Source organism: Miniopterus schreibersii (genome assembly GCF_964146895.1).
Source record: "Miniopterus schreibersii genome assembly, chromosome: 3".
Taxonomy (NCBI): Eukaryota; Metazoa; Chordata; class Mammalia; order Chiroptera; family Miniopteridae; genus Miniopterus; species Miniopterus schreibersii.
In genome coordinates, this window is record NC_138103.1 from 93,179,715 (window position 1) to 93,202,569 (window position 22,855).

Genomic DNA, 22,855 nt, shown 5'->3' on the forward strand with positions numbered 1-22,855 from the left:
ATGAGCCAAGTCCTTTATATAAATCTAGATAGATGATAGATAGATGATGATGATGATGATGATGATGATGATAGATAGATAGATGAGAGATGATAGATAGATGATAGATAGATAGATAGATAGATAGATAGATAGATAGATAGATAGATAGATAGATAGATGATAGATGATGATAGATGACAGATGACAGATAGATGATAGATAGATAGATAGATAGATAGATAGATAGATAGATAGATAGATGATAGATAGATAGATAGATAGATAGATGATAGATAGGTAGATAATGATGATGATAGATGATAGATGATGATGATAGATGATAGATAGATGACAGGTAGATAGATTAGATAGATAGATAGATAGATAGATAGATAGATAGATAGATAGATGATAGATAGATGATAGATAGATAGATGATAGATAGATGATAGATAGATGATAAATAGATAGATAGATAGATAGATAGATAGATAGATAGATAGATAGATAGATAGATAGATAGATAGATAGATGATAGATAGATAGATGATAGATGATAGATAGATGATAGATAGATAGATAGATAGATAGATAGATAGATAGATAGATAGATAGATAGATAGATAGATAGATAGATAGATGATAGATAGATAAAGTTAGGTAGGCAGACATCCCGTTGGGTCTGTTCCTCTGGAGAACTCTGACAAATATACCAAACACACCAAACCTTTCTCACTGTGACACCTTCAACACCTATAACCCTAGAACATCCTTTCTCATCAGTCCACCTTTGCTCTTGCTGCTCTCTGTCTCTGGAACTCTCTTCCCAGGTTCAGCATCCTTCATATCATTTATGTCCCAACTCAAAATAGCTCACCCAGATACTCCAACACATCACCTCATTTCATTTCCTTCAGTATCCCGAAATGATCTTGACTCACTTGTTTGCTTGTATATTTTTTGTTTCCCCTGATTGATTCCAAATTCCATGAGGGAAAATACCTGCTAGGTCCCCAGCACCTAGTACCATGCCTGGGAACACAGTAAGCACTCAGGAAGTACTGACTAAGTAAATGAATGGACAAATTAATAAAGAAAGTAATTTTAGTAAAATTCAAATTATTTCCTAAGCACTATTTATCAAGACTCGGAATCTGTTTAGTTCAGCAGGTCATTCTCCACCTAGAATCCACATAATGAAATAGGAAGCCAGTTAAACGTCTCATGAAAATGTCTTAGTTCCCCTGTTAGTTTCCACACACAGTTGTAGTCCATGAGTCTTAAATATGAAAACTGTTTACATGCTAAAAATGTCCTAAATCCATCTCTCCTTTATTAATTCACAGCAAGAACAGCATTCCTATATTGTAAACTTCCACAATTAAAAGCAATTCTTTTGATTTCCTATGGCAGATCATGTGTATTAGAGAGCACCAATGAGCCTTGTCAGGGTGTGGACCTAGTATTAAAGGTTCTACCTAGTAACTAGTTTCTTTTTTCTTTTTTTAAATAAATGAGACAATATTGTCCATATTGCCGAAATCAATGCAAAAACTGATATTTTTAATGTGAGAACTCAGGAAGCAGGACCAAGTCCAAGAGCTATGCTAAATCCATTTAAAAGTGTTCAGAATATTTTAACTTCATAAACACATCCCATCATACTATCTTCATAGTGTTACCACAGTTGATTAAAGTGAAGGTGATAGAATTCTCTACCCATCCATTTATTCCCTCAACTGTTCATTCATTTCATTATGAAGCATTGCTAAGCACCAGGGACTGAGCTGGTTGACAAGTATACATTGGTGAATAAAGCAGACATAGCCCCTACCCTTGAGAAGGTTATGATGTGACAGAGAAGGAAAATAATTTATTAAGTAGATATGTCATTTAGAAACTAAATGTGCCCCCAAGGGTGTGGACCTGGATGGAATGATGAATAACTGAGGGAACGTGCACACCGATAGGGAAGTCATGGAAGGCCTCTTGGAAGCAGTGATAATTTATTCCCCAACCTGAAGGATGAAAGGAGGAAGCCTAGAGGAAAACTGGGGGTAGGAGATGCAGGGGGGCAGAGCGTACCAGGAAGGGGGCACCACGGGTAAGGACTGAGGGAGGAACATGCTTGATCCAGTTTAAGAACTGAAGGAATCTCTTTTTTCATGGGGTATCATCCTTAAAATCTTCTGGATGTTTTCTTTCCTTTCTGGATTTTCCTTATGCCATCTTGCCTGAATTCTCACTCTGTCCTGGACACGGGTATGCAAGGGGGAGACATTTAAATGGAAACCATGTAGTTTGTCATGCAAATTGAATCTCTTGAACAGAATTCGATTTAATAGATGTCCTGGTTGTTCATTATGCAAGCACAGCCTGGCTGCACATTGACAAAGTCCTCTGTCAACTGCAGCAACTCAGTTTGTCCCCAGTCACTCTTTGCTTACCGCTCAAGCACTCCAGCTCACTGCCAGAGCCCTTTAGAAAGGAAACACTTCTGATTGGATGGATCGAATCAATAGTGCTCCTCACATACCAGTGGTCCCGACAATGTAAGGCGAAGTCAGAAACCTATGATTGGTCTTGCACTCAGTCCACATATATTTAGATCATCTGAAATCAACTTTAATTCTCTTCTGAAAGAGTTAAAGCATAACATCTCCAAATCACAGAATCTTAGAATTCAGTGGAACAGTCCTCCAGAGTTTTAGAAAATTAATCTCACTAATAAAGACTTTACCTTTTTGAATGTATTTTTATTAACCTTTATTAAACATCTTATGAGTCACACCTGAGAGATGGCTGTCATCAAAAATCTATGACTCATGAAAGGAATTGGAAGAAATCCGAAAACCCGCCTTAGCATAGTGACAGAATTCGATGATGTGTGCCATGTTGCAACTGATCTCTTTTATTCCCCATTGGTTCATCTGTAAAGTAAAATAAATGCCGTCTCTCTTATGAAATGTGTGTGTGTTAACATATTTTCATAGGAATGCTGTTTGTTTGAAGTGTTGGAGGAGGGTTGTTAGGTAAAGGCCCAGGGATGTGGTAGGAGAAGTTTGGGCTGTAGACTATTATACAACAAATGATTAAACTTCCAGCTTGACCATTGCTAGTTATGAGTCCTTGAGACAGAGAGTTCCTCGAGTTTTTTAAATGTCAGTTCTTTCAGGTATAAAAACAGGGATCAAAACTGCTAGATTTGTTGTGTGAATTATATGAGAAACCACAGGCAAAACCACTGGGGATGCTTGCTCTCAAATAGCAAGCTTTCAATATGTCAGTTTGCCTTTCTTTTACCTGTTAACATTTTCCATAAGACTATGAAATACCTTCCCCATTGTATTTTTTAAAATAGGTAAGACTTCCCAAACAAGATTTTCTATAAAATTCCTCACAAGAGAAATAAATCTTAAAATGTCCTAAATATCCTTTTTGCATAGGGATATTTACTACTTCTAGGGTGTTTTAATATTTGAAATATATAACTTTTAATATATGATATACAATGACCAAACATCAAGTGAACATTCTTTGAAACTAATTTTTCTTACCCTAAGGATATAATCCTGCCATCTTGTAAAAGTGATTCATATAGATATAAAAGTTAGCCCCGCACATAAATCAGAGAGAATTAGATATAAATATGCTAAGTCCTTTTTTCTATTTCTACACATATCAAACTTTATGCATCTTTATTTTGCCTGAGATAATGCTATAAAAAGTTTTTTTAATTAAAAAATTCCAAAACAGTACATTAAACTGTGCTCAACATGAAAGTGTTTTCTTTCAATGTCTCAGATATCAGTACAATAAGAATCATCTCTCGGGTGCCAAGTTCAATGCTAATCACTTAGTATACTTTATTTCACTTAATCCTCTCAGTGTTTTTAAGATATAAATATATAAATATTTAGGTTCACTGTACAGATGAGAAAATTGAGATTCAAAGGAGTCAAGAAACTTATTTAAGGTGGAACAATTAGTTAATGATGGTTTTATAACCTAAGTCAAAGTCTAATTCCACATATCCTCTATTCATTAATTGCATAGGGCAAAAATAAAGTTAAGCCAATATAATATATATGTCAGCTTCTGGTTTTAGTATTTTATGCATTATCCTGATTAATGCCATGATCATTAGCTATTTGAGGGACTATATTATCTTTCAAAGTCCTTGTTTTTTGAGATGGACACACACACACACACATACACCCCTAGCTTTTTAGCATCTCTTCACTCCCTCAATCTATACAGTGTCTTTCAGGACTTGGAAAAAAAAAATCCCTAGTTTTCTTTCCCAGTTGACTTTTCTGTGAGCTCATTGATACCATCTTCGTCTTTTGAGTAGTGGAGATTTTTTAAAAGCCCTTTGAAAATGAAGCAGATTTTAGGACACAGTTTCACAATGGGGAATAAAAACTGCTCTTAAGACTTCCTTGATGTATTTTCATCTCTCTTTCTTTAACTGCTTGGCTCACATTGCTCTAACTTAGCATTTATTTCTCCTTGAAGAATTTGTTGTCACAAAAAAATAATTATTTGGCTGCTAATAAAATTAGGATTTCAGAAAAACGAGAGCTTTGTAGCATTAGCCCTCCTTCCGGGAATCATACTTGTGTTCTCTAATGTGGAACTTAGGAGTTGTATAACTCCAGGACTTTGTTTAAATAGTTTAATGAGATTCTTATTTTATTCTTTTTTGTAATTATTTGTAAAATGTGCAGCTCTCAGTGATGTAATTCTTAAAAACTAATTTGTGTGCTAAAGAATGACTTGTCTCTCGTTAACTTCCATTAACATTACATTTTGGTTTTGGTGGTATATGTTGCTTTGGGGTTCCTGTGCGCATCTCTGGGTGAAATGCATATTTAGCTGTGTCTGATATAAAGATTACTAATGAGCGAGTGAGTCAAAAAATAAAAGATGGATATTTTGATGAGTCTTTCATTTAGAGGGCCCAAGTTTGAAATATCAAAAAGGAGTTAAAAATGTGTTTTCCCAAATAATGACTTTTAAAGCTCTACTCTATTGTTGAGACATAGAGCAGTGCTACATAGAGAAGGATCCATTGATATTGATGATGATGATGATGGTGCTGATGATGGTGATGGTGATGATGACGATAGCAGTGTTAGTAGTGGTGATAAATAATAATAATGAAAGAACAATTACCAACATGTACTAACTGCTCCTATGGGCCCGAATCATGACATGATCTCATATAATCCTCACAAGGACCTGTAAGACATGCATGGTTATTATCCCCATTTCACAAGTGAGAGAACTTGAATTTTGCAAGGTTAAGTAAATTATCAAAAGTCACATGGATAGCAAGAGGTAGAGTGAAATACCAAGCTTCCAGAGACAAGCTTTTAACTCACTAGTGTTTTTAGTTTTCATGAAGATAACAAATAATCTCACAATATTTATGTTTCAGTTTAGTTCTCAGTATTGTTTAGCCCATAATTTTAGCACAGAGGTTCTCAACTGGGGGTGATTTTGCCCCCAGGGAACATTTGGCAATGTCTGGAGGCATTTTTGGCTGTTACAACTGGGAGGTACTACAGCACCTAATGGGTAGAAGCCAGGGATGCTGCTAACATCCTACAATTCACAGGACAGCCTCCAGGATAAAGAATTACCTGGCCCAAAAGTTAATAGTGCTGAGGCTGTGAGTTCAGTGAATGATTTTCTGGTAATCATGTCTTTATATGGTGTGATTTCTGTTCTAACCGCTCTGTTTTGATGCATAAATGACTTTGGGCCTTGTGTTTATAGAAGAGACTGAATAAAATAAACACTGAAGGCTTACATCATCCCTTAGAATCGTGGCGGGTGTTAAGTACTGTATCATTTGAGCTCTATGGTATTATTACTGCAGCAGACACAAAGTGAGAGCCCACTCTAGACATACACTCTGCCAACAGTGTTACAATTTCAGATGTTCATGACAATACTGCATGGTAGGTCTGATTTTCTCCACATTGGCGTAAGGAACCTGAATATCCCAGATGTTAACAACTTTTCTAAATTTGCACAGCTCATAAGTAGATGGACCAAGATTCGCATCCCAAATACTGACTCTGTTCACCATACCCCAAATACAGTTAGCAAGTGAAATATCAAGTCCTGAGCCCTGCTCTAATCCTTTACTGTACTAAAGTGTTTTTTTCTCCAAAAAAGTCTAATACTTTTCAACTTTGATGTAATTAAGTAGTCCACTGGATATGGACTGGAGAGTTTGAGAAAAAAATGTTCTCATTTCACACAAAAATACATTCTACTATTTCATAAACAGGGTACAAAAGATTGTCCATTTAGGATGAACTATAAGTGGTCATCTCTTCTAATAAGGTACAGAGAGGTTATGCAACTTGACTGTCCTCACACAGCAAGTCAGGGGAAGTCTATGCTCAGAGCCCATTCTCCAGCTTCTAGTCCCGTTCTGCTCCTTCCCACAGAGTTCCCACCTCCTTGGCCTTCTCCTGCAGGGTAGCTGATGGCAGGAGAGCTGTTGATCTCTCCTTGTCTTGAACTGGTGAGACACTTTCACAAAGAGGGACTCAAACGCACTACCTTCTTTATTTTCAGAAACTGTTTAGGACTGCAGATATGTTGTAGAAAATCAGTCCTTTGAAGAAGAAAGATGAGAACTTGGAAATCCCACAATCCTCATTTTATTATGCAGTCAAATCACTCCGTAAAACTAATTAAGGAGTTTGCAGAATTTTATGCTCCTTAGCATCAAATATGAAGAAATATGATCTCGATTTTCATAAGAAAATGGTGAATCCATTCAAATCACATAATCCCAAAGCCTAAAAATTACTCCTCCCTGGAAACTGCACCCCTTTCTCCCAAGCACAGAGTGTTACCTATAGACACATTTCCCCTAAAACAGGGCTCCTCAAACTTCAAAGCCCATGAGCTCTCCCTTAGGTCATGTGCAAACTCAGAGATATGAGCGGAGGTTTCTTCTCACTTTTTCCCACTTCACCCCTTCTTTAAATTGAGCAAGAGAGGAGAGAAGAGAAATAGGAAGGGGGCATCCTCCACCCACCAAATCACATTTCCAAACCTCCCTCATGCTCTACGCTCCCTGGCGAGTGTGGAAGATGATTGACTGGGGTTTGGGAAAGAAAATATTTGAGCTTCTATGTTAATTTTCTTTGTTACATATACTTACAATTCATATTTTTGTTTGTTCAGTACCGTATTCTGTATGTCAGTTCAGAAGCACAGGGATATAATTAATAAATATACATGTTGGGTTATACGCCTTGCAGTTTTTGGAGGTCACTGTTCTATGTCTTCTGGAACAAAAACATTTTCTGACTCTTCCCCGGGCTCTGGAACATGCACCTGCTCCCCTCCCTGGCCATGCATCAGAGCCCAGCACCCTAGGTGCTTCTTCACCTCCCGCTGAACCTCACAGGCCAAGGCTTCCTCCAAAACTGACAATCTCTATGGCCTTCAACCCCCTTTATTTTTCTAAAATGGCAAATATAAATCCCACCCCAGCCACAAGATGTCAGTGTGCTTCTCAGGCAGTCCCTGACTATGGACTGCCAGGCCTTGGTGATCCACCCACCTCCCGAGTTAAGGGATTCTAGCTGAGCCACCTGACGTCTGGTCAAGCATCTTTTCTGGAGAGCCCCAGAAAACATCCTGCACAAGCTGCCTATTGCTGCTGCAACAAATTACCACGACGTCGTGGCTCAAAACAATACAATTGTTCATGTTACAGTTTCATAGGTCAGAAGTCTCACTGGGCTAAAACCATTGTGTCAGCAGGGCTGTGTTCCTTTTGAAGACTCTAGGGGAGGATTCATTCTCTTTCCTTTTCCAGCTTCTAAAGGTCACCTGCACTCCTTGGCTCATGACCCTCTCTCTATCTTAAAAGTCGGCAGTGTAGTATCTTCAGATCTCTTTCTTTCTGCCCTGGGCGCACATGATACCTCCTTCTCTGATGCTCTGGCCTCCCTCTTAGAAGGAGACTTGCGATGACATTTAGACTCACCAAGACAATTGCCCAATCTCAGGGCCTTAACGTAATCACGTCTGCAGATTCTCTCTACCTTTTAAGGTAACATATTCACAGGTTCTGGGGACTGGAACTTGGACATCTTTAGGGGACCATTATTCTGCTCACCACAAATCCCCTGTGCCAGCCTCAGGTGCTGAATCGTCTGAAGAAATTTCATTCACTTTGTTTCCAAACTAGGAGAAATGGGTAAAAGTATGATCCCAGGGTTAGATATACCTACATTTCCATCCCAGGTTTGTCCATAACAAAGCTGTATGATCTTAGGCGTGTCATTTAATCCCTTCATGTTTCCTTACCTGTAACATGGAGAAAATCAGACCTCATGTAAGGCATAAAAATGCAAATGTACCTAGTATAACGACAGACCTTTATTGGTGTTCAATTAAGGTTAGTTTTTTTTTAAATATATATATATCTTTATTGATTTCATAGAGAGGAAGGGAAAGGGACAGAGATAGAAACATCAATGATGAGAGGAGTTATTGATCGGCTGCCTCCTGCATGCCCCCTGCTGGGGATGGAGCCCGAAACCCGGGCATGTGCCCTGACCAGGGATTGAACCCCCATCGCCTGGATCCTAGGTTGATGCTCAACCGCTGAGCCTTGCCCAGCCGGGCAAGGTTAGTTCTTTAACCATTCGGGTGCCACAGCTCCAATCTCATGTAACTAGCAATTGTACAGCATTTCCAAGATTATCAGCTTGCCCCGGTCATGTCATCTTTCTTAATCTACACAACCGTGAGCTCCACCCATCTCCAAAACTTGAGTCTAGGGATTGACCGCTGTGGGACTTAGCTCAGTGATTAAGGAAGGAGGGGCAAAGCACGTTGGTTTTTGACTCCAAGTCCTGCAGTTTTCTGTTCTATGAGACCACTTGTTTTCCACTTCTGGTCACCATACTAGTTAGAAATGAAATGTCTGGCCAGAGTAGATTGGCGTATAGGAAATGAGGCATATTGCTCGTTATAATTGTGAAGTTTGCAGAAAAGCAAAACAGATGAGGAACTGGAGGCTCAGGAAAATATTTTCTCTCGGAGCTGTTAGGCATTTGTGACAAGTTGGTACGGCAGTTCGGCTATTCTGGATGGATGGCTGGTGCCAATTTAGAAGCTTTTATAAGTCTCTAGTTCCCCTGATATTACTGGCTAACCCAATAAGTGTGGTTAATTTTTTATGTAAAAAGAATTGTAACTCTGAAAATATTTGTGAGAATTAAAGAGAGGCCAGAGTCCACCGAAGGATTTCTTAGGGAAAAAATTAACTAAGAGAAAAAGAAACCCAATTGCCTACAATCATAGCAACTGAATAAATATTTCACTTAATATCAGGGAAAATAAGAAGTGACTGTTTGCTTTTGTTGTTCCTAACTGAGGTTATTAAGGTGCATTGTAACTATGGCCTGAAGCTTCTTGCCCTTAGTGATGTAAGGTGCTTTGCTACCCATTCTCCTGGCTGGTGATTAAGAGGCCCTTGGCTTGAAATGCTGGTATGACAATTAGGATTGAGTAGTGTTATCTGTTTCAAATTAAATTCTATCTTCCGTAGCCTTTGAATGCTATATTTGAGTTTACTTGCCAGTGCTATCTCTACCACCACAGTGTCTTGTCTCCACAACAAAGTCAGGATAACAAAGATCCCAGTCATTGAGGAATACCCCAGTTGAAAAGAATTTGCTTTCTCTTTTGCACAGAAAGCCCTGAAGTCCCAATTTAGAAGCAGTCGTTAAGAAGCCTGGGACCTGTGTACTCCTCCAAGTACTCATTCAGGATAACCTTTAGGGTCTTCATTGCAAATTGAAAGATCAGTTCAATATACATGGGGAGAAAGTCCTCTCTGTCCCTTTGATTACTGCCCCTAAAAGACACAAGAACTCACTAAGGGGTGATGGATGTAATATAAACAGACAGTGCAGAGGCTTGTCCATGTAGCCATCACAAACCGAGAAGAATCTCAAAAACCCTGGCTTATTTCCTCTCCCTGCCAGAGAAACAGTCTCCCTGAGTATGTGTTAAACTTTTTATGTTAAACATCATCAAAATACACTTCCAATTATTTTTATGAGAGAATACAGAAGCATTAGGCTTCCTCAACAGGCATAGTGTCTCGTTTCATCTTTACAAAATCAACAGAAGGTGTTAAAGACCTTGAGATAATGTTCTTATGAAAAACAAGAGAAGACACTTATAGGCAAAGCAAAAGAAACAAATGTTTCGTGAAAAATGGAAATGATAAAGAAAATGAATTTTAAAACCGTCTGCAGCGTAATCTCAATCCTATTCTCACACAGCACAACAAACCCTTTCCGTTTAGTCAAAATCAAGATAACACTGAAGGGAAAATTTTAAGCACACAAAAGTAGCTTAAAAATATTGTACACCATCCAGGTAAAAATATTGTGTTAATAAGTAAACAACTGTAAGTAATTTCATGAAAATGTAAATGAAAATATTGACATGAATCTTTGTGCAAAATGCTTAAAGCCATGTTAAGAGAATCAAACTTTAAAATTTAATATCTAAGCATCTAAAGAATATGCTGGAAGCGTGATATGCTCTTTTTAATTTACTTCCACTCACATGATTATATTTTAATTATAGTTTTCATTTGTTGAAAGTATATTCTAATGCAACATTTTCCCTTTCTTCTGGGTCACAGTCTCCATTGCCTCATTTTCATCATTAGGTGACTCAGCCTATAGTGATTTAAGGGCCAAATGTTCCAACTCTTTTTAACAGTTCACTCATGATGCAATTAGAATTAAATTATGTACATGAAATCGATATTTTAAGCAAATCACTGTGCATCTATATAGAGGTTTAGAAATAAAGAGAAGAGTGGCCTGGAGCCCCTAGAATTGTGTCTTCATTAGGCCTTGAGAATTTCTTTCCTTTTCTATACCCTTAATGGAGGGCTGTGCCTTTGGGCCAGAATTCCCATGAATCATATTTAAAGCGATCCCAGTGAATTTGAAATTGCGTCTCTGCCGCCTTTGTAGCTGAACTGCTGACACAGAGAGACAGAGGGGCATTGTGACGTCCAGTTGTAGAACCCTTTCCTTCGAGAACTGTTCATGTCTGAAGCAGCGGTAGGACGCCGACCAGGACTTTCTTTCTTTTTAAATCACTCTGATTTGTTTCTCGTGTTCTACGGGGATCCTTATGTATCTTCCCATCCTTGACCTCTATGTTAAAGGACTTTTTCACACTTGACGACTTAGACATTACCATTTAGCTTCTACTTCTGGCCTCACACTACTTTGTTTCCAACAACTTTAATTAGAAATGGTTAATTTGACTTCTTGTCTTAAGGCAAGGAGAAAATGAGTCTTAAACAGTATTAAGCTCCCATAAATATTTCACTTTATGCTAATTCCTGCGCTTCCAGATGAGCTGTTTGAACTTCTCAAAAAAGTGTTTCTGTTCCTCTCAATTAAATACATAACTGGAAACAGTAAAATTATCATTTTTACTACCAGGCACTTTTTTCCAAACTTAAACTCTGGACATTTTAAATCTTCCTTCCACAATGTACGTAACCCAAGCCCAGTGTGGGCCCCCGTCCCAGGGCTGAAAAGACTGAGAAATCTCGGAGCTCCCTCAAGTGGACGCACATTTAACGCGCCCTTTGCCTCTTGAAAACGTTCTTGGCTGCACCTTCTATCCAAGGCAGAAACACTGAGCTGTCCTAGTTGAGAAGCATAGGAGGTTTCCTCTTAAAACTTCAAATATTCCAAAAATAAGTGAAAGTTTACACTCGTTTTCCACGTAAATAAATGAGTGACCAGTGAAGAAATACCGAGTCACAGGTTTTGGTGAGAATGTCAATTGGAGTTAATAATTACAATGGTCTACTCATTTGGGTGAAATGCTAGGTGTTGAGGAAAGTATAAAAGGAACACTTATATAGCATTTATACTCTGTGCCACATATACTAGGTGCCAGGCACTGTTCGAAGGGCTTTACATATATTAGTTCATTTAATCCTCACAGCATCCCTTCAAAGTAGGTACTTTAAAATCCTTATTGCACAGATGAGAAAACTGAGACACCAAGAGGTTAAATAACCTTTCAAAGGTCACAGAGCTGCAACATGGAAGAGCTACTAGGCAAACCTAGGTAATCCAAAGTCCACTATACCATATTCTTATCATGCAATGAACAACTGAATATGCACATACATGCATGTGCATGCAAAGACATATATACATACCACACACATATACACACACTGACGTTTTAATTACCAAACTTTGTTTACCCTATTTTTTTATTATTACTCATTACAGTTTCTGGCCATCTCATCTCCTACTCTACTTCAGTTATTCCAGCCTTGCTCTGTTAAGACCATGGAGAGTTTGCTTCTTCCATGGCCAGGGCACTTGCTGGTTCCTCTACTAGAAATTTCCACTGGTTCTTGACATGAGTGGCCTGTGATGATTCCAGTTTCTTCACAGAGAGGTCCTCCTCGACCTTATATAAAATTGCCACCCCTCCCTCTCTGTAACTTGGTATCTCTTTACCATGTCCATTTTGTCTGCATCAGACCTTCTCAATGATGCAAAAATATATTACTTACCTCCTGCGCACTTCACAGTCTGTCTCCACCACACTCTAAACCCCACAGGGCAGGACTCTCTGTCTGCGGCATATTAGGAAAACAAAAACAATTCTCAACAAATGATTACATTATTAATTCTGATGGCTTTTAAATAAATGTAAATTTTATGGTGATAGTCAATATCTCAAAATTTCTTTTACTTAATGCTATTCTGTTTAAAGTGTTCTAAATAAATATTTTGACAAAATATATTTTAAAGTCTGAAAATTTAAAAACCTTTGGCCTAATAATTGTATTTAAGGGTATAATTTTATTCTTCATTAATATGTTCTTTTATGATGCTACATCAAAAACGTATGACACACTAAATTTTTAAATACATGCAAATATTATGCTAAAATAATACTAGAATAGAAAATATGTAAATCTGAACATTTCTATACACTGGGATAAAGTTCAAAAAGATTCCCTTTCTGTATTTTTTAATGGATTACGCCATGACGTCAAAGTCTTATCACATATAACGAGAGTATGCGTGTTTGCTAATTAAGTCATATGTTCAAATTTAGCAAAACCATCACAGATTAAAAGTGGGAAAGTGTCCACAGAGTAATGACACCAAAAGGAAGTTACTGAGAGTTCAGATGCTATTTTTCAAATGCCTGCCATTCAGAATCCTATAAATCTAGAAGGGAAAGGAAGGTGGAGGGGGAATACATTCCGGTCCACCGTCGGGTTCCCTGGCACCTGGGGGATGTCGCTGTAAATCACACGACATCAGCATTCCTTCCTTTCTGCTTCTTTGCTTCACTCCTGTGACACCCTCCCCAATGCCCTGCCCATGTATTCAGTCAGTTAACAGAGATAAACTTGTCTCCTTCTCTAGGCTCCAGGCCTTCTTTCCTAGGCCTCTATTACTCTAATGACGATTAGCCCAAGTACATTTACACATTATGTATATGTGTATATTTATATGTGTGCATATATACACGTATACATAATGCATATACAGACACACATAGGTATATATAGATCTGTACACACTCATATATACTCTTTACGTATATTTATTTATAACCATATGTAGTTACATATACTTATATAGTTATATATATATAGTTATATATACTTTTTATGGTTTTGAAGCTACATAAGACTCATTTTCTTGCTCTATTAGAAACTTAGAAAAATTCCACTTTTTCAGCCAATACATTATATCAGAGCCAACAACAACAAAAGAATAATTTTATGATTTGAGTGGCTTCTCTGTGCCCATATATTTGAAGGAATTACTGTCCTGTGATTTCATTTCAGAGTCGACAGTTTTATTGCTGTCTGCCCTCGTGGTACATTTAGAGTTTTCCTCTATTTGATTTCGACTGTTCTCCCTTATCCTTCTGTCTCCAGTTTGCCACAGTGACAGTGAAAACTAACTACTCACACAATTTCTCTGCAAGCGGCTCCTGAACTAAGTGGGGAAAATAACTTGTATGCATGACTGATTCCTGCACCCTTCATTTTAGAGAAACAAGCCTCAAATGAGTAAATTCATTTATAGCAATGAAACCAAATAAATAATTTTTGTTTTCAAGAAATAAATGAAAGGCAATCTCATTTCCAAACATATTTTTTAATCCAAAAGGAAAGGCCAAGAACTGAATGTACTAAAACACAGGCAAGAGGCTATACGTTAGTCACATTCTAGGATATTAATTACCACAATTATATCATTTAAATTTATTGTAAAATACCTGTTTTACAGTCTTTGTATTCCCTCAATTGGAAGAAGGAAATTGTGGACATTCTGGGACATTAGTCACCTTATTTGTATTAATTTATGACTATTGTTTGTACTAACAGGATTGATATTTGCAGTTTTATTTGCCTTTAATTGCAAAGAATTGATTCTGTTTTGCCATTCTGGTTCTGAACCATAGAAAACATTTGTCAGGCTTTTGAAGAAGAAGCAGATGTTTAAAAATATGTAACAATTTACTCAAGTATAAATTTTATTAATGGTTTAAATATAAATAACAATTTTATACTTTGGCAAGCAATTTTTCTTTTCTATATTCAGTTGGCTAAATGTAAGTAATTTTCTTTAATTACAGGAAAATGAATGGGAAAATTTGAAGACATCACTAAATAATGATAGTGTCCACACCAATTATCTTCACTGTACTTTGTAGTTTACTAATAACCACCTCCATCAAGATGTCTTTCAATGAAACAAACCGCTCAACTTTATTTTGGATTAGTTTGTAATGACGCCTTGAAGTATCATAATATACTCCCCTAATTAGGAACTGATGTGAGCACAATGTGACTAAAGGTGGCGAAGCAGGGAGAAAATAAGCCCGTTTCCCTCTGATCCATTTAGTTTTCAGGGATACGCAGCCCTTCTCGGGCTCAGCCACGTGGCGGGTTCACCACCGTGGCCGCCCTGCCACAAACACCACCAAATCCCCTCCCGCTTCTCCGGGAGCCTCTCGCTTTAACCTGCTGGGACACTTGGGGAGATAAAACGGAGGCTCTGACTTAGAAGGGATCCCTTCCCCTCTCCCCCTGCCTCCTGGTGTCCTCTATCTGAACTGGAGTGCGCTACCTATGAACCTCTTGTGATCAGAAGAATTGGAAGATCTGGCCCCTCTTGCTGGGATTTCACCACAATATTTGTGCCCAGCACCTGAATGGAGAAGGGGGTCCCGATGCGCCAGTCTCTCCCCAACTGTCTTCCATCGCGGTGCCTACTCAGTGTGGCTTCTGACGCCTGGGAGTCCCGTGGAATCGTGCTAATAAGCTGGCAGAGCAACATGTATCTCCCTTTGGAAGGAAATCCACATAGACTTGCATGTTGAAGATTACGTATCTGTTCAGCCATCTCACACTTTTAAACCTGGGGGGAATAGCTGTTCGGCAAGATCGCATGTTTAAGAATGAATGGGCCCGGATTGTTTATTTAAATCTTGCCTTGTTCCAGAGAGGATTTAAGGCAGCTGAACGAGGCAAGGTGAGCATAAGGAATGCTGGTTAATAAATGGTTAGCAATCGGAGACATGGCTTTTGGAAAAGAATGAATCAGACACAGGGCTTAGGGTCTGTATTACCAGAAGGCAAAGAGGAGCCCTCAGTAGACTCTTACGGGTGTTATATGACCTGAGCAAAAGGATGGAGGTGTCGGCAGGTCGTGACAGCCACCTGATTTCCCACACTCAACCAGCACCCCAGAATATATGGCATATACTTGGGACCATGCTACCCCACTAGGTATTCATTTATTGTCCTGAGAGATCACATGCCACACTGTTCACCTCAGGGTCAAGGGCAGGCTGGAGGCAGAAAGATTCCAGTCTCTTTTTTTTCCACAAGGATGTTTATTCCTCCCAAAAAGTAACAAATTGAGCCTCTCTCCGTATTTAATCTCCAACCCTGAACTCAGCATCTCATATGTTAGCCCCTGGTCAACCTTAGCCATATAATTAAAAATTGACTTTCTATTCCTGAGGCAGAGGTAAAAGAATGGATTTGATTTTTTGTTTTTGCTGATATTTCTTTGTGGGTGAATACGTTTCACACCCACAAATCTCTTCCACGCGATGCTCTTCCTCATATTTTCTCGAGGAGACGAAGCAGGATAAATCAGCGAGGCTAAATGGACTTTTAAGTCACAAGACACAGCATCCATTTCTGACCTCATTGCGAACTGCGCAAATGTGAGCAGTTTATGCAACTTCCCAGAAACTCGAGTCTGCTTCCTCCACAGCCACGGGATGATAACATCCACCCCACAGGCTTGTTGCAATAGTTAAAAATCCCAAAGATTTTAATCGCCTCTCACAACGCCTGGTACAGAGAAAATGCTCAATAGGCATTGAATCCTTTCTTGTCTTTGGGCTCTTCCCATCAGTGAAAACTTGAAGGGGGGGAAGTATAAGTTCAGTCCACCTAAATATTCAGATATTACTGTATTTGATCTTTTTAGTAAATGACAAATTGATATTTTTATGGAGGCTCCATTACATAGGCATGATTGATTAATTCATCAGCCATTGTTGATTTTCTTAATTATCTTAAATTTTACATTTAAGGGTTTTTCTGTCTGGGATGTAACTGTCAGATGGTGGCAGCTGGCTTGAAAGTAGTCAAGTTGTTCTGTGTATTTTAAGGGTTCTAAAAAACAATCAATGGGGAAATTATATTGCTCCTGTAGAACTCCCTGGCCAAGAACGGAAATGTGCCCATTGCAAAGGACTATTTCAGAGAACGTTCTTCCCTCCCTCTCTGTCCCTACACCCTCCCACCCCAAATCTCAAGGCTTCCTAAATTCTTCCTCTTTCCCTTTTGTTTTCACTGCTGTAGATCAAAGCAATTAGGGTAATTGTTTATTTGCTGGCAACAAGAAAGAAGGTAGTGAAAGAACCACATATGTCTTAAAGAGAATAAAAACTGTAAGTTTTGAAGTGATAACAGACATAAAAGACTTAAATCTCTGAAAATGTCCACAAGTCCTCTTTAGGGTGGAATCGAAGGTTTCCATCTCCTCATGTTTCCCTTTGGTTGGACAAAATTAACTCAAGCATGGATAATTCAAACAAACGGAAATATTTCCTATTTCATTTTACTTTTTTAAATTACTATCAATTTCATAGTACTGTTTCCTAGTATTTTCATTGCTTATATGCAATGTTGTAGTTGCAATAAAGGCAATATAAGCTACAGAGCTGAGCTGGCAAACTAATCAGTCTTTCATAATATTGTTTCAATGTAAAAAAATTCTAATTGAGAGAATAGTGGCATCAAATTTTGCAACAGAGCCTAGTTAAAAGTTGGGAAATACTTATATTGATTAATGTTTCCATAGGGATGCCGTGGAATTCAGTGTTGACATCTAAAGTATCTTTACCTTCATTAGTACAACAGGTTCCCGTAGAATAGTGCTGTCCACAGAAATATAATAAGAGCCTCATATGTCATTTTAAATTTTCTCATTGCCACATTTTAAGAAATAAAAATAAACAAGATTAGTTTTAATAATATTTTGTTGTACCTAATATATCCAAAAGAGTATCATTTTTATATGTAATCAATATTTTTTAAATTATTAATGACATCTGACTTTTTGTTTGTTTCTTTGCACAAACAAGTCTTCAAACTCTGGTATGTAGTTTACCCACATCTCAATTTAGACTAGCAACACATCGAGTGCTCAATAGGCACATGTAACTAGTGGCTACCGCATTGGACAGCACAGCTCTAGAAATTTTTGCCCCATCTCTGTGCTGTGTATCTGTCATTTTTTTCTTAATCTTGTCCTTAACTGCTTGTAGGATATTCAGAAGTTAAAAGTTAGTCTGAATATTGGGTCATACACTTATTTCCCAATGTATATTTAGGGGGGGAAATGACACATGTAAGTAGCCAGGTGTCCAAACACAATTTTTCCCGACAGCTGGAAGAAAGAGGCCGGTTCATACTTTAGAAAATAATGGGGGTGTTTCCATTTAGGTCATCTGTTTCAACGTATCATGGATGTGCAGTTCCAGAAACCATCACTGTTCCCTGCAGGGCATCACAGTGACAGATGCATATTGAAATCTGCTAAAAGTGGAAATTTGAAAAAAAATAGTATGAGAATCATAGAATTTTATAGCTTGAAAGGTTCCTACAGGATATCATCGCCAGCCCTTTTATTTTACAGTTGAATAAACTAAGGCCTAGAGAAGTGAGGAAACTTGCCAATGGCCATAGAACTTACTAAGAACACAGGGAAATAGAAACTAGCTTCCCTACTCCACATTCAGACTTATTTTATTTGATGAATAATGAGAATTGATTTAGTTATTGGTCACACACTTTAGGTGATTACCAAATCTATATTACTAATCTATACTATTTCAGGGGAAGATTATTTCTCCATTTATATTCAGAATTTTTTTAAAATAAAATTTAGCTCATCAGAAATCATTGACATAAAGATGTGAAATGGTACAATAGAGCATTCCCAGAAGAATATGAACCAAATATTCATAAATGAACTGCTAATAAACCCGTCTGGAAAAGCAAAGTGAATTCAGGCTCTGTCCTGATCAGGACAAAATGTGTACCTTGTAAATGCCGATTCTCTTATCCACCTGGGCAGTTTAAAGGAGGTGCACGTGATGAAAAGTGAAAAATCTGGCCAGGCAAAGACACAGCATTCACTTTAAAACTCACTTGCACAAAAGTCATATATTAGAAGAGCCACAGAGGAGCCCATAGCTCTTTGGCGTTGGGATGAAACATGCATTCCTGTTTCACCAGCCTTCACTTTATCAAGGGATGGTCTGCCCTCTCTCTAGTCCAGGAAAAAAGCACATAATTTTAACACAGACAATTCTTCAAATAGTCTTTTAGATAAATGAAAAGAATTGCACTGTCTTTCTCTTTTTATTCACATCAATTCATTACTTGTGAATTTTTCGCAAAAGGGGAAATGAATTGGACCAGCAGGTCTCAAAGTATGGACCCAGAAGCACTCAGTCCTCTAAGACAATCTGGGGTAAAAAGAGGGTCTGTGGACTTAGAAGTCTATGAAATTCTGCTCTCTGGATCTCTGTCATGAGCTCCACCACACACTTTAGCGTAACAAAGGCTGTGAGAAAATCTGTGGTAAAGAAAAAGAAACTCTTCCCTTTTGTTCAATCCAGATTTACCCAACTGATTTGATCATAGAGATTTTTCTTCTGTTGCATTTATAAGCATCTCGTGGAACTAGATTCCTGTGGAACACACTTTAGGAAATGCTAGTGTTGTGTGTTTCTTTCTTCAATTTGGGAGAAAGAGGTAGAAACAACTGCGATGTGCCAGACCAGAAGCACTGGCCCATGGAGGGCAGGAGGGAATATTTCCACCAACATCAGTGCCCGTGGCACCTTGACCTTCACTTAGAGACAAAGAGTGGCAGGACACAGCCAGATCATTTAGGCCGTTCTTGCAGCAGAAAACATGACGCTGAAACAATGACATGATCACCTCGTCATCCCAAGGGCAGCAGCTCCATCAACAACTCCCCCCTCCCGTATGAGAACCTCGCTCTTTTCAGACAGCCCACCACCTACCAAGAAGAAGCACAGCTATTTTTATTCATTGCTATGAATTGGTTTCTCCCACAATTAGAAAACATAATGCTCCGGTTCATTCTGATTATTCCCCACGGTCATGTGGCAACACAGAGAGAACAGAAGAGAGTGTATGACTCCAAATTGTGTTTACGGAGTCAAACAGTTTTCTGGTTCATAAAATGGTTTTCTTTCTTCTTCGGTTGCTACATTCTTTCATGCCCTCTTGAATCTCTCCCACCCTATCTATCTTGGGCAAACTCCGTAGGCTTTGGTTGCCTTGCTATCGTTATAGTCCCATCTAGTGCTGTCCAGCGGAAGTTCCAGTGTCACATCTGACCTCCCCCCCTCACTTCCTTAGCCTCAGTCGGGCTGCAGCACCGGGAAGTTAGACAGGAGGCAGGCTATTCCTCTCTTCCCCCTTCCCACCAAAGGTCTGGTCCTAGAGCCTCATTGCCGGTTGCAGGGAAGCGAAAGATGGACAAAGCAAGAGTCTCTTGTCCACTGGTCACGGTGTCCCTTGGCCATCAACACTGTTAGACGCATTCAAATAAAGCTCTCACGTGTGAACCCAGTGTGAGTTTTTCAGGCACCCAACAAGGGTCCGCCAGTCGCAGTTTGCTGGTGAGAGATCCACTCCAGCTCAGCCCCTTCCAACCTTTGTGTTTGGATCTCCTCATGCAGGAAGCATCCCTCTTGGACAGAACACAGACATAAAGGCCTACGGCCAGGCTCTCTTGATGTGTGCCACTGACCCATGAGGAAATCACACTTTTAAGGGGTTTGTAGTTTGTTGGGGTAATGCCAGCTGCTACAACAGACAAACCTAAAATTTTCAGTGATTTAACCCAGTAGATATTTATTCCTCTTTTAAGTAAAATCTAAAGAGGGGGTCTTTGGCCAGATGAGGGCAGCCTTCTGACATCCCAGCTCCTTCTACCTTAGAGCTCTGCCCTCCTCTATAGCCTGGAACTCTCAGCATTCGGCCTCTGTGAAAAGAGAGTGCAGAAGATTGCATGGGAGGTTTTTATAGGCTAGGTCTGCAGATAGCATATAATGCTTCCCTCGCAGCCCATTGACAGACCTCAGTCACTTGCTCACATCTAGCTGCGAGGCAGGCTAGAAATTATATTCTAGCCATGTGCCTGGGAGGAGAAAGGAAATGTGTTTTGGTGAATGTATTGCAGTCTCTGCCATACAGTTATTCCCCTCTTCCGTTAACTCACCACCTCACGTGGCATCATTCAGAAGGGTCCTGGGCTCTTCTTAGGCCCTATTATAAAGCACCAGCCTTATTTCCCCCTTGATAATCGAGATGAATCCCACAGCACAGAGACATCTTTTTCCATGTCGACCCAATGGCATGAGGAGCCCAATAACCAGGCGACAGTCTCAACATTCAATTAAACGGACCCACTGTTATGTCCCCTCGTGGAGGCAGTTTTTGTTTGTGTCATGAGATTTTTAAAGCAGAAAAGCTTAAATCTGTGGCACTGGGAAATACAATATTTACAAGTGAAATTTAGATGGAATAATGAGAGCTGCCATCCTCCCCCAGGAATTGTGTTTTAGGAGAAACTGCACCATATGTCATTCACCAGATCAGCACATCCTGTAGGACAGTAACCCGATCTCACAATGCTGCCTCCCAACTGTTGTTATAACTGAGCGTTCAATAGGCCAGTCCACTCTTTAAGTCCAGCTGCTTCAAGGTAATAGGGCACATAGTAAAAATCAGAAAATCCCATGGGCTTTCACCCAGGGCTTTGCTTTTTTTTCCCCTGAAAAAGAAGTTCCTTATTCAGAGCAATGTTGAGTGGCTTGCTATGACAGCGAATATCACAGTGGAAATGCTTGGGTGGTAGAAGCGGCAGAATCATGGTGTGCAGGGAAAGCAAATCTATATCCAGGAGGGAAGAGGTCTGATAGAACTGACCTGCAACCAAGTTGCTGCCTGGTCTTCCCTACAGAATGGTAAGAATTTCTTTGGATTTTGTACACAGTATACTATTTCTGTACATGATGCCCCAATTCATTATTTGCTTAAACTGTAAGGTTTTGAAGTCCCAGGCAAGCAAAACCTCTCTAAACCTAATCAGCTTATACGGTGACTCAATTTTACCACCCCCACTGAGACAATAATCACAGTTTGTGATTTCAGGCCGATGGACCCATTGCACTGGGCCCACTGAGAGGTAGGCTTGACCCAAAATGCCGTATTCCCCTCTACTTCCTGACACCCCCATTGTGACCAGTGTACCACAGTGGTGTCTGGGCCCCAGGATTTTCCTCAGCTCAGCGCCAGTGTCCCTGTGCCCACCCCAACTCAGTTAACTAAGCATACAGTTGGAACAGATAAAGCCAGGAACTGAATCCCTACATGAGCTCCCTGCTTCCTGGAATGTGAGCACTGTAATAAAAAGAGTCAAGTGGAAGTTAATGATGATCACTTTCTCTAACAAGGTAAACCCAAAGCAACACAATACAGCAGAGTTTCAGAGACAGGTCACCATCAGCAGTGTGCAGAATCCAGGATCTCTCCCTCTCCTTGTACACAGTAGCTCGGTAAAAGGTTTCAAGTCCCTCAGAGAAGTCTGGGGTCTACAACGGGTCAGATCCCAAAGATTCCAAACCTCTTCTTCATTCACAGTTACTAGGTCTAGGAATTGCCTCAAGTCTTAGAATTTGCTGCAGGGGTGGGGAACGTCAGGCCCACGGGCCAAAGGCAACTGCAAACAGGACTTGAAATTCAATAAATCTAGGAGCTTTTTTCATAGCTAATTTTTAAGTTGAAAATTTTGTATGGCCCAAGAATGATGTTATAAACATGCAAACGGCCCTTGGCAGAAAAAAGGTTCCCCAGCCTTGGAGTGGCTTAATTGCTACAAGTGACTCTGCTTGCCAAATCTAGAGTTTTTCAGCTCTACAGATCAAGAAGGATCTTAGTAGACCATCTATTTAAATCCTATAATATCTGTGATCCATTAGCCACCGCCGAAGATTTCTGCAGGTCACCCTTCTTTGACCACCACTCTGGTGCCTGTGACCACCACTCAAGCGCCACGTCTACCTTGCCTCTTGAGGTTGGCTGCATGCTGCTCTGCACCTCTGCCACCCAGGCAGTCTCTAGTCGCTACAGCAACTAAGAAGCCCATTTCAATGGCAG

General features: G+C 39.4%; 1 protein-coding gene across 2 annotated transcripts in view; it reads left to right on the forward strand.

The window, feature by feature from the left end:
* CDH6 (cadherin 6) overlaps positions 1 to 22,855 on the forward strand; it is a 121,143-nt gene that overhangs the window by 26,442 nt on the left and 71,846 nt on the right. Inside the window, exon 2 of one of the 2 annotated variants that reach the window (XM_081133468.1) lies at positions 14,704 to 15,602. The exons of the other annotated variant lie outside the window; for it this stretch is intronic. Coding sequence (XP_080989594.1) covers positions 15,444 to 15,602 — 159 coding nt within the window. The 5' untranslated portion in view covers positions 14,704 to 15,443. The remainder of the gene's footprint in view (positions 1 to 14,703; positions 15,603 to 22,855) is intronic. 2 annotated transcript variants of the gene reach the window in all.